We start from the raw sequence: 11,616 nt of genomic DNA on the forward strand, positions 1-11,616 counted from the left end.
ACCAGAAGTCCCCTGCCTGTACCCCTGGCATGTCCTCCATCTGCATCCCCACCCTCCAGCCTGTGGGAGAGCCTTCAAGACATGGCTTGGGGTCTTCCCTTGCCCGGTGTGACAAGACCCCTTTCCCCCAAACTTCTGCCTGGGCTGAGCTATGCTGGGGGAGGATGTGCTGAGCTGAGCTGCTGTAACCTGAGAGCCAGAAAATAATCAGGTTATGCCTGGGTGAGTTACTGCCAGGTACCTGCTGTGAATTGCTTTTGGGCATAGGCTCAGAGAGCTGCAGCCTCAGGGCAGGGTTGGTGTTGGCAGAGGTCCATGCACCACGCTGGCAGGGGTTGTGGGGGGACTTGTCCTCCTCCCCTACTGCTGCAGTGCAGGGCAAGCAGGTGCTTGTACTCATGTTCCCTACCACCCGGGCTCCGGGGCAAGAGCATCCGTGCCCTGGCACTGCAGCAGGGTGCAGCTTTTAGGGTGGAGGGTAGAACGATGCACATGTCCATCTCTCACCCTGCTAGCCATAACGCTGCACTGTCACCCTCCCCCTCCCCCCAGCACATGCTGCAGCAATCAGGCTCCAGGCAGCAAGGCTGGGTGGTTGCAGTTTATTGGGTACTGGCTGCTTGGCTAGTGCAGGACTTGCTCTAGTCCTCAGTACGGCTCCAGGGCCACCACCACTGCTGCAGCTCCATCTGTGGCAGCTTTGCAGGGGCACAGGGGATGAGCAGGGCAGGCCTACTCGAGATGTGCCCACCCCTGCCCCCAGCACCCTGGGTGCCCGCAGCCAGGAGCTGCTCCAGGATGGGGCTGCCAGCGCTCCAAGCCAGCCAGAAAATGGTAATGCCCATTCCCGGTGTGCTGAAGCAGAGCCAGTAGTCAGGCACTGCCTTCTGCTCCAGAGCAAAAGCTCCTGAAAGCCCCCACAGGAGCCAGCCAGGGCACCACGGGTCTGCCCTGCCACTGGGGCTTTTCTTGACCCCCAGCCTCTCACAGCAGCTGGCAGCCATGGGGCAGGACCTGCCTGGAGCTGCTTGAAGCATGGCTGAGGGAAGGGAGGGGGCCGTGGCTCTTGGTGGCCAGCAGCAGCAGCCGGCAAGGTGCCCGGTGCATCCTGGCCAGGCACAGGGAGCATCGCGTGGGAAAAGCAGGTAGCTCAGAGTCGAGCAGGGCCCGGACGGAGGAAGTGTTATTGCTGCCTGGCACAGTGGCTCCTTCCAGCTGTGGTTGTACGTGGTGGGGGAGGGACAAGCGGTCGGTCCCTGCGGGACAGACTCTCTGGAGGCTGGAGAGCCCTGAGGTGCTGTATGTCGTGGAGCAGCCTCTGAGGCACCTTCCACCTGCCGCGGGGGTGAGAGATGGCTGGAGGGGCCAGATGCCCTGGCAGCCCCAGCCACATGCTGCTGCCCACCCTGCAGCCGTGCCCAGGCACCCTGCCCTGCCTTGCTGGCAGCGTGGCCACTGCTCTGTCCCAGAGGACCAAACCTCCAGGGCCAGGATCTAGGGTGGTGCCTGCTCAAATTTCCTGCTGCTGTACACCTGGTCCTTGTTCATGCAGCTCAGCAGGATCCAGTCCCAGAGGAAGGAGCCCTGGAAGGTGAGAGAGGGAGGTCAGTGCTGGGAGTGCGCAGCTGGGCCGAGCCCCCGGCACCAATACTCACCATTCCCAGCGAGGTCAGAGCCACGGCCAGGTTGATGACAGTGGGGATCAGGCTAAACTTCCCTGCCTGGCAGAAAGGATGGGATCAGCAATCGCTGCCCAGCCCAGGTTGCCTCCTGCCTGGGCCTGCATTCACTCTGGGTTGGGCACAAGGAATGAGACTGAGCAGAGACCTCCCTCTGCCCAAGCCACAGTGTGGACAACCTACCCAAGCAGCAGCGCACACTATGAGGTCTTGCATTTCCTTCCAGCACACTTTGCACACTTTGCCAAAGGTTCTAATTTGAGGCACCTGGGATTCCCCCATTCCTCTGCAAGGCTGAGCAGAAGAGACCTGGCTGTGTTCATCCCAGCTCTGAGGCAGCAGTGGAGAAGAGCTGCTTTTCCAGGACGGTCCTAGCACCACGGCAGCATATTCTGCACATATGCACCCCAGTAGCACATGGACCATGCAAAATCCTACCTGGCCCTGCACGATGACATCAATATGGATCCCACAGGCCTTGATCAACACTTGTGTGTGGGTCCCGTTCCATTTGTAATACTTCGCAGACCTCCTGGGGAGACAGGTAGAAGGGCCCAGTGATGGGGACCAGCCACAGCAGGACCAGGGAGGGCAGGAGGAGGATGCAGGACTGCAATTACCACTGCCTGGGACAGTGGACTTGGGATCGGGGCGGTGGAAGGAGTAGTGGGGGTTGCAGTCAGTTTCAGGCAGGCCCAGGTTACAGTTCCAGTTGATGACCACCCCACCCTGCAGCAGAAACCAGCAGGCCTAGCACAGCACCAGCACACCATGGACACAGTGACCCCAGGGCACAGCACTACTGTGCACACAGCTTGGCCATGGGCATGATAAGCCAGCAAGCAAGCAGGGCATTTCCCCCCACTCAGGCGTTAGCACAGCTGTCATCCTCATCACCCGCTGGGAAAGGCTGGGAATGCCACCATACTGGGGCACACGGCCCTGCCAGGGAAGCCAGCAGCACTGCTTGCAAGGCTGCTTACCCAGCGGAGCTCTGCCCCAGCAGTGGGCTTTCCAGCTGAGTTGGGAGCATGGCGAGGCATCAGGGAGCATTCCCAGATGCAGAGTGGGGGGCCTCTAGGGTCTTGAGGGTGCTGGGGCTGAGCAGGGGATGCAGAACCTGGAGGGAGGATGGAACAGTGCTGAGTTCCTTCCCTGGATGGGAATTATCTACTCCCAAAAGGGCAGCAGAGGCAGCAGGGCTGGATGGGGCTGGAGACCAAATGCTGGGTGCACTGCCCTCCCCTGGCAATGTCATGGTATTTGCCAAGGTGTGTGGATGAGTCCCCACCACTGGGCGAGCAAACTTGCCAGTCCTGGCAGTGATACAGGCACACCTGCAGTCTATGCTTTGCTGCCAGCTGGCCTCCTGCTCTCCAGCCTCTGCACAGGGGCCTCGTAAGAGAGACCCTGGGCCTGGGAGCCTTGCAGGGCTCTGCATGCGCAAGGTGGGCAGAAAGGACTGCTCAGGGGCTGCAGTGAATGTGCTGTGCTCCGAGCTGTTGAGGCTGGCTAAGCTGCCACTGCCCTCAGCTCATCACAGCTAGCCCCTGCAGCATACTGGCAGGGCAGCAGGGCCAGGGACCTGCCTCCAGCTGCCTCTGAGTCTCAACAGTGTCAGTGTGTGAGTGATGATCCCGTGGAGCCAAGCACTAGAGCAGGTGCTGAAGGAACGCCCTGTGCCCAGCCAGCAAGACCTTGGGCCCTCTGGGAGGACCATCCTCCCAGGACATGACACCTTCTCTGCCAGCTCCCTTAAGTTCTCTCCCGCCTGCTCCATGAAAATGGGGCAGCAAAGGGCAGAGGTGGTGTTGAAGGTGCAGCTTTTCAAGTAACTGCTCTCAGCAGCTTGAATGTTGCCCCTGGGGAGACAAAGCCAGAGCCATGGCATAGAGCAGCACACCAATACGCCTCAATTTTCTTCCTAATATCGTGAAGCACCCAAACAAAACATTAAACCCCAGCTCTGCTCATTGGTATCCATGCCATCACTGATGGTCCCAGCTGATGAACGGTGAAGGGATTTCCTAGGAGAACTACATACCAGACGTGGATGTATGCAGGCACTCAGAAATGCACATGACTGACTAGGGGATGGCCTGCACAGCAGGAGGGTGGAGAGCAGGAAGAGGAGGAACCCTGGGGTAGTTACCTGGCGAGATGCTGGCATTTTCAAAGGGATTCTTGTTCCCAAAGACTTCAACCGCTCCCTTTGCAAGGCCACATGCCCCATATCTACCCACCAGTGTGAGCATTCCTGCTCCTTCTTTCTCAATAATTACCATCCTCATCATCACCACCTTCCTCAGTGGAGGCAGGGGCAAGCAAGAGTGAAGGATAGATGGATGGAGTAAGGGTTGAGAACTCCGTATCACAGAGACAGCAGCTGAGCACCAAAAAAACATCCTGTCCCAGCAGGTTGAGGGAGGTGATTACTGCCCTCTCGTCAGCACTGGTGAGGCCACAGCTGGAGTGCTGTGTGTGGGTGTGGTCTCACCAGTACAAGAAAGACATGGACCTACTGGAGCAAGTCCAGCAATAATGATGAAGGGACTGGAAGCATCTCTCATGCAAGGAGAGGCTGAGAGAAATGGGACTGTTAAGTCTGGAGAAGAGAAGGCTCAGGGGCATCTTATCAATGTGTACAAATACCTGATGGGTAAGAGTAAAGAAGATGGAGCCAGGCTCTTCTCAGTGGTGCCCCGTGATCATATGAGAGTGAACTGAAATACAGTAATTGTGTCTGAACTTAAGAGCAAACATTTTTTTTACAGTGAGGGTGATCAAACACTGCACCAGGTTGCCCAGAGAGGTTAGAGAGTCTCTCTCCTTGGAGATACCAAAAACCCGAGTTGGCTTGGCCTAGAGCAACCTGTTGTAGGTGACCCCGCTTTAAGCAGCTGTTGAACTAGGCAATCTCCAGAGGTGCTTCCAACCTCCGTCATTCTGGGAGCAACTTAGGAACAGGGATCCCCTGTGAAAAGCCAGCATCTCCTCCAGCTGCCAAATGGCACTGCTCCTGCACAGCTCCACTCCTGCCTCTCCATCCTTCAGGCTTGTCCACGTATTTCAACCACATCTCCCTGCTGTCAGTGAACACTCATTTCTCTGGTACCTAATTGTTACGGGAAATGGCTGTGCTATCCACCATTGCACTTTCAGGAAGGCATCTGGCTGCACTCCACACACACACACACACTCAGACAACACACATGCAAGTGCAGGGCCAGGGTGGCCCCCTTCTCCCCACTATGCCAAAGACCTGACTACAAAGCACTGCTGCTGCAGCAAGGCTGTCCTGGTCCCAGCAGCAGGGCCTGACCTGCACTCAGCTGCTTAGCATCACCTATATTGCTCTCCACTTTGTTCTATACCCTGTACACACATGGCAGCCTGGGTACCCACTGGTCTACTTGCTCCATCCCTAGGCCCTACATTGATCTCTTCCACATGGACATCCTTGGAGAAGCCGAAGCAGGGGAAGTGGGTGTTCCTCTTGATAAGGATGGGGAACTGTGGTGCCATCTTCGCCAGGGACTCACTGTGGAGAGACCTAAGCACTATGGCTTCGGGAGCAAAATGGTCCCTGTTGGCATGGCCTGTGCAAGGCCATCCCTGTGCCATGGCACCGCCTCCCTAGGCCATGGCCTGTTGCTGAAGGGGCCAAACCTCTCAAGAGCACCCTCAGAGGTGTCCCACCCAGAGCATCCCCTGGTGTCCAACGGGACCTCGAAGATTGGCCAGCCTTTTGGTGCCTGTTCCATCCTAGCAGAGGACTCTCCTCCCCAGTGCCACGACCCATCTTTGGGGCCCGTACCCAACACTCGCTTCCTCTGCTGGACACCAAGCCAGCATTTCAGAGCTCTTCTCGGTGCCGCCAGCACTGGGCACGCAGCGCCCTGTCTTCTGCCCTGTGAGGATGAACACACAACGCTGAACTTCCTGGTAAATAGGATCCTGCCCAGTGCGCAGTGCTGCACAGATCACTTGTCCCTGCACATGCCCAGCTCTCTGTGGCCCAACATGTCCATGTCGCCAGGGGTGCAGTCATGGTCGCAGCTGCATACAGCACTGCAAACTGTTAGCCCCTGCAGGGTCATGGGGGACATGGTGAGAACAGGACATGCACCTGGTAGTCCTACGCTGTGGCTGCAGAGGGGACGGGGCACCCCATGTGCTTCCCCATCTCTGCATGGGTGCCAGCCCTTGCAAACTGCCTGGGGTAAGCAGCCGTTAAGCGTGCCTGCGGTGGCCCTACTCTAGCATGGCTTTCCTTGGTGTGTCCTCCGGAGTAGACAGTCAACCCTCTTCTCCATTTCCTTGCATGGGAACTGAGCCAGGGGCAGCTGTGCTCACTAGCATTCCCCACGTCTCTGCATCCGCCAGCAAGCTCCGCTCAGTCTCCACACATCTCCCCTCCCGTGATCCCTCACTCAGCAGCCCCCAAACAGTGCCCAGGCCAAGGCAGGCAGGGGGATCCCTGCCACAAACTGGTAGCGGCAGAGGAGAGCTACAGGCACCAACATCACGTGAATGTCAGAGCCTCCCCTGACCTGATCTGAGAGTGCCCTCTCCCGCCCTGAACATCCAAAACCACAGAGGCCTGACGCTGCTTGTCAGGGCAGGCAGAGCATGGCGCACCTGCCTGGCTAAGGCCACAGGGCCCTGCCCGGTGCTACGTGCCAAGCTCCCCAAGCTCTGCTGAGCCTGCCGCACAGCACTGCAAAGGTGACCTAACATGCAGTCCCAATGTGTCTGGGACGCAGCTATGGTTGCCTCATCGGGAGCCAAGGACAGTGCTGGGCCTGGAGGAGGGAACACAGGAGTCCCCATGCAGGCAGCGGGGACCACCACACACGACAGCTTCCTTTGCTGGGTCCATCTGGATGAAGGAGCAGTTGGGAAGCCCTTGCAGAAAGTCTGCTGCTCATCTACTGCTCCAAGAGGCCACCCAAAGCAAGCAAGAGAAGAGAAGAGAAGGGAGAAAGGCAGGTCAGAGCCTCACCTCGGCTGTGCAGGTTGGGGTCGAATAACCATAAATACTGGAATTTTTCCAAAGGAGAGGGAAGTTGCTACACAACAGAGGGCCAAGTTGCCTCCTCGGGAACGCCCAAAAGGATTGTACCTGCCAACTCTCTCATCATGTAGACGATTGGGACAAGCATTGGAGTGGTCCTTCTCGAGATTTCCATTGGGTCGGTCTCTTTGTAAGTATTTATGAATAAACTGCTTGCTGGTGAAGGGTGCTTGTGTGTGTGTGTGTGTGTGTGTGCGTTAGTGCTGCCTTGCCAAAGCGGACACTTGGCCCCTGGGAACCGGAGTGGAACAGGTGCTCCCTAGCACCATCTGTGGGCACCAGCACATGGGGCTAGGAGACACAGGGCTCTGCTGCCATTTGAGGTATTTGAGGGCAGCAGGCAGGATGGGAAGGGCTCTGCTCGGCTACTTTGTTCACCAGAAACGTGTCATCCATCTCCTGCAGCTCTGGAAGTCCCTGGGATCTGGCACTGCAATGCTCCAGCTGCGCCTTCTCTTTCCTATCCCTCTGCTCCACTTCCAGTCACGCTTCCAGGAGATCATGGTATGGGGCAATATGTGGGCAAGGAGGTAATCTCAGAGCCACCAAAGGCAGGCAGAGTGGACAGACAGCTAAGAGAGAGCTGCCACACTCGCCTTGCCCTGTACAGCAACACATGCCCACGGTCTCTGCGGTATCTCCCGCAGCCTGCGGGCATGGCCCCTCCGTCACCTTGTCCCAAGCAGCTTCTGGAGAGCATAGACTCCAGCACAGCTGCTTTGTGGCACAGGAGAGGGTGGAGGTGGTGTGTGGAGAGTCGTGCCAGGGCAAGCACCAACACCCTGCTCTCTCTGGCTGCCAGCAGTACCTGCTAATCTGGGCTTTGCACAGCTCAGGAAAGGTGAAAGCATCCCAAAGGCAGGGATGGGATGAGGCCAGCGTCAGGTCCTCAGTGCCACAGAGGAGCCGCGGCAGCCACCTGCAAATAGCCCTTGCCATGCTGCTCTGCACAGGCAAGCAGAGCGCCCCAGCAGGGCAGTCTCAGGAGAGCCAGCCTCCCTGGCCTGGGATTTGCACCTCACGGCTACCTCGCCTGCGCAGGGCAGGCCTTCGCGGTTGGCAGAAAGCACAGGCAGAGCTCTGCCACCCACTTCCTTCAGCAGCCAAGCATTACCCATCTCCTGCAGACGTAGAAATCCCTGGGATCCAGCATTGCCAAGCTGCAGTCGTGCTATCCACAGGTGTGCAGGCCACGTGGGAAAAATGGGACAAGGCTCAGGGACAGCACCCCTGCAGGGGTCCCAGTCGGGGGCGTACAAGAAAAGTGGCCCTAAGAGCAGGATGTGAAGGGACTGGAGCAATGGGACAGGGCACGGGGAGATCACCATCAGGGTAGGACAGAGACACTGCGCCCCCCGCCTCTTGCAGCACTATGGCTTTAGCTGAAATCGCCTTCCCCCTCTCCCAGCAGAGGCAAGAGAAGCTGCCCTGGCAACTTGTGGGGCTGCGCAGGGGCTGTGTGCGGAGCAGGGATAAACCGTGCGGCAGCGATGCCCCACCGGGAGGCAGCAGCTCCCAGCCCCGCACTCGCCTGACCAAGTAAAGCAGGACGAGGAGCTGCAGCGCACGGTGCGTGGTGCCGAGGTGCCCGTTCCTCACCACCATCACCTGTGGGGTGGAGTAGCTGCACAGCGCCCACAGGCAATCCCGGGCACCCATTGCTGGCGTGATCAGCATGGCACAGCACGGCATGGCACGGCACGGCATGGCACAGCTCGGGGAACCACTGACCCCCCACCCCCACCCCACCACCAACGACGCCCCACAGCTGCCACACAGCCCCAGCCCAGCACGGACGCAACCCCTGCTGTGCCATGGGGACCACGGTGAGGGACGGGCATGGTCAGCACGGACGCAAGTGGAGAAGTCTGGAGCTGGCACTCACAGCACAGCACCACGGGTGGGGCAGCAGGCAGAGGAAAGAGGCTGCAGGCGAGGGATGGGGGCTGCAGGCAGGGGACGGGGGCTGCAGATGAGGGACAGGGGTTGGAGGCGAGGGAAGGGACTGGCAGGCAAGGCACAGGGCTGCCAGCAGGGGACAGACAGAGGCTGCAGGAAGGGTTGGGGAGCAGAGGTAGGACATCTGGTTGCCAGGTTCGAGGAGAGGAGAAAGGGGCGATGCAGGCTACAGGACCAAGAAAGTAGTGGGTGAGCTGTGTGTCGAGCTCCTGTTCACCAAATGTTGCAGGGGAACTGGAGTGATGCAGTGAAACTGGTGGCAGAATGGGTTAAAGCAGGGAAAAGGTAGCTCTTCCTTGTCTGGTGGCCCTGAACTGGAGAGAGTTGCTCCACAGGAGGTGGCGGAGGTACCAGCAGGGTTCAGACAGAGTGGAGACATGCATGGCAGAGAGACGCCAGCGGGAACTCGTCAGAGCCATACCCTAGCAGCCCAACTGCAAGATGCGGGGTGCCAGCCTGGGATTGGGTCCAGGTGTGCGGGTTTTGAGGGCTCTCTGCAGAGAGCAGCTTCTCCTCCTACCCTTGCCACTGATGAAGCCTTTGGGCTGGACAGCAGTATGAGCATGCCAAAGTGTGATGCTGCTGGAGCGGGGATTGTGGGGAAGGTGGTGGTTGTCATAAGTTACTCTCTTGAAGGTTAATTCATACAGAGAGTTTGTTAAATCAAGGTGCATGTCGGTGCATGTCGGTGACCCCCCCATCGTTGTCCCCCCTAGTCCTACCAGGTGCCTGTGGGTGACACCTCCCGCCGGTGACATCCCCCCCCGGCCCAGTCCTACCGGGTGCATGTGGATGAGCCAGCCCGTGCGCTCGCCACGCTCCGTGGGCCGCTCGAAGCCGAACAGTGTGTCCAGCCGCTCCGTGCGCTGCGAGCGCTCCAGGCGCTTGAGGGAGGACAGCGAGGAGCCATCGTCCCTGCAGGACGCCGCGCCGCCAGCCGCCGCCCAGTCCCCGCCGCGACCCACCACCCCCCACACACACACCTCCCGCTGCCGCCTGGCCCCAGTGCTCACTGCCCCCCCCAGCCGCCGCCGCCGCCGCCGCCCGGCTCCGCGCCGCCCCGCAGCACCATCCCGCCGCGGCCGGAGCAGCCCCGCGCGCTGCCCCCACCTCCCGCGAGCGGGAAGCCTGCCAGCCCCGCCTCCCCAGGGAGAGCACCAATCAGAGAGCGGCACCGCAGCCAATGGTCGCTCTCTTCCTCGACCTCTGCCCCGCAGCACGGCGGCTGCGCTGGCCACGCCCCTCGCGGCACCTTCCCGGGCAGGCCCCGCCCCCGCCCCGGCTGCCGCTGCCGCGCACGCGCCTGCGCGGGGGCGCCCGGCGCGGCCCGACCCGGCCCGGCCCGGCGCGGTGCGGCCTGTCGTGGGGCGGCGGCGCTGCGCGGGAAGCGGCTGCTGCTCCCGAAGCGGCGCCGTCGCAGGGGCAGTTGCGTGTCATAAGTTACTCTCTTGAAGGTCAATTCATACAGAGAGTTTGTTAAATCATGTGAACAATTTATTTAATTAAGTAAGCAGCCACAAGCAAAACAGCGCTGGGCGGCCGGGGAGTCTCAGCTCCGCCAACGGCGCGCACCTCCCTCACACACAGTCCCCCCTTATAGTCTGCGTTGTAATCTCCCGGTGCGTCCCGTGCATGTGTGAGTTGCTGGGGGGGTCGTCTGAAGCTCTCTGGTGGTCGTGGAGAGGAAGGCCGTGCTCTTCTTCTGCCTCTTTATTTTGGTTTGTCTCCTTGTGAGTGATCACAGGGGTTTGCTTATCTGTTGTGTTGACTCCCTTTTGGGATGCTGTTCTGTGAGAAAATTACAGGCGCCTGCTTATCCTTTCTTTATCCTTTTACCTTCAAAACCTCTGAGCCGCTTGTTGCTTACTTCAGCTCTTCATAGTCCTGCAAGATAGCTAGGGCCCCGACACCGGTTCCACAAGGGGTCATATAAGCTTTTGTGCTTACCATAATTTATTTGTCTGACACCATGTCTCAACCCTGATTGTTGTAAAACCTCCTCCTCCCCCTCCATCGGCTTATTCCTCCTTCTAAACAATGAACAAAGAGTTACAATTTATTACACAAATGACCACGCCTCGGCTTTTGACATTATTTGTGACAGCAACTGCATTTGCTCACACCCGCCCTGCACACACTTGGTGTCCTCATCCAGGGCGCACCTGCCTCGTAGGCCTACAGGCGTGCGCTTTCACTCCGACGAAAGCAGCACGGGCTCAGCAAGGCCGGTCATGTCAGTGTCCCCAAACTAGGTGGCTTTTGCAAGCTGCTGAAATCACAGAGGTGTCAGCTGGCAATGAGCGTGACATGGAGACACTCTAGCCACCGCTCTGCACTTGCAGATCCAGAAAGTGGGTGAAACGCGGCTCCGCTTCCAGCCAGGCAGGCTGCCAAGGAGCCAGGTGAGCCACAGAAGCAGAGCGCTTCCCAACAGCCTTGCCGCTGGACATCTCGTCGGCATGGCTGCAATGACGAAACCACTTCCCTAGGTCCCCTCCTTTGCAGCTCCTCCGTGCCTGTCTGTCTGTACTCCCTAAGGGGCCGTGCACTCTGGGAGGTGTTAGATCATGTCTCTTCCAGGTGGACACCAGCCCCTGAGCCTCATGTTTCTTTTGGGGCTGGGGCTGGCATCAGAGACTATCAACTGCCCAAGCACGTGCAGCTGTCAGTACCTGGAAGTGAACTGCACAGGGCAACAGCTGCAAGAGCTCCCTGTGACCATCCCACTGGATACCAGGCAGCTGATTCTGGCAGCAAACAAGATCTCATACCTGCCTGCAGTGGAATTGAGCTTCCTCGCTGACCTGGTCTATCTGGACTGCCGGGAGAACCTCTTGGGGGATGGTCTGGATTTCACTTTAGGCATCGGGAAGCGTAACCAGTAGCTAGGATATTGCTACT

The 11,616-nt window shown here is 59.0% G+C and overlaps 1 protein-coding gene across 1 annotated transcript; it reads right to left on the reverse strand.

Moving 5' to 3' along the window:
* Positions 1 to 1,366: 1,366 nt before the first annotated feature.
* On the reverse strand, positions 1,367 to 11,165 carry LOC134148777 (P2X purinoceptor 2-like). The gene is made up of 8 exons (XM_062591274.1): positions 11,052 to 11,165; positions 9,495 to 9,599; positions 8,288 to 8,364; positions 5,140 to 5,220; positions 3,418 to 3,541; positions 2,118 to 2,408; positions 1,656 to 1,721; positions 1,367 to 1,584 (listed from the first exon to the last, which is right to left on the reverse strand). Exons 1-8 carry the CDS (start codon positions 11,163 to 11,165, stop codon positions 1,495 to 1,497), a joined length of 948 nt encoding a protein of 315 aa, XP_062447258.1. The 3' UTR covers positions 1,367 to 1,494.
* Between the last annotated feature and the right edge of the window lie 451 nt (positions 11,166 to 11,616).

Source organism: Rhea pennata, chromosome 18 (genome assembly GCF_028389875.1).
Source record: "Rhea pennata isolate bPtePen1 chromosome 18, bPtePen1.pri, whole genome shotgun sequence".
NCBI lineage: Eukaryota > Metazoa > Chordata > Aves > Rheiformes > Rheidae > Rhea > Rhea pennata.

Bases quoted from the DNA above. Each gene is read 5' to 3' on its own strand.
- LOC134148777 (XM_062591274.1), bottom strand. From the start codon at position 11,165: ATGTCCAGCGGCAAGGCTGTTGGGAAGCGCTCTGCTTCTGTGGCTCAC. The intron at 5,221-8,287 runs GCGAGTGCGGGG...GTCTCTCCACAG, and splicing joins GTCCTGCTTTACTTGGTCAG to TGAGTCCCTGGCGAAGATGG. The intron at 1,585-1,655 runs GTGAGTATTGGT...CTCACCTTCCAG, and splicing joins CTCTGACCTCGCTGGGAATG to GGCTCCTTCCTCTGGGACTG.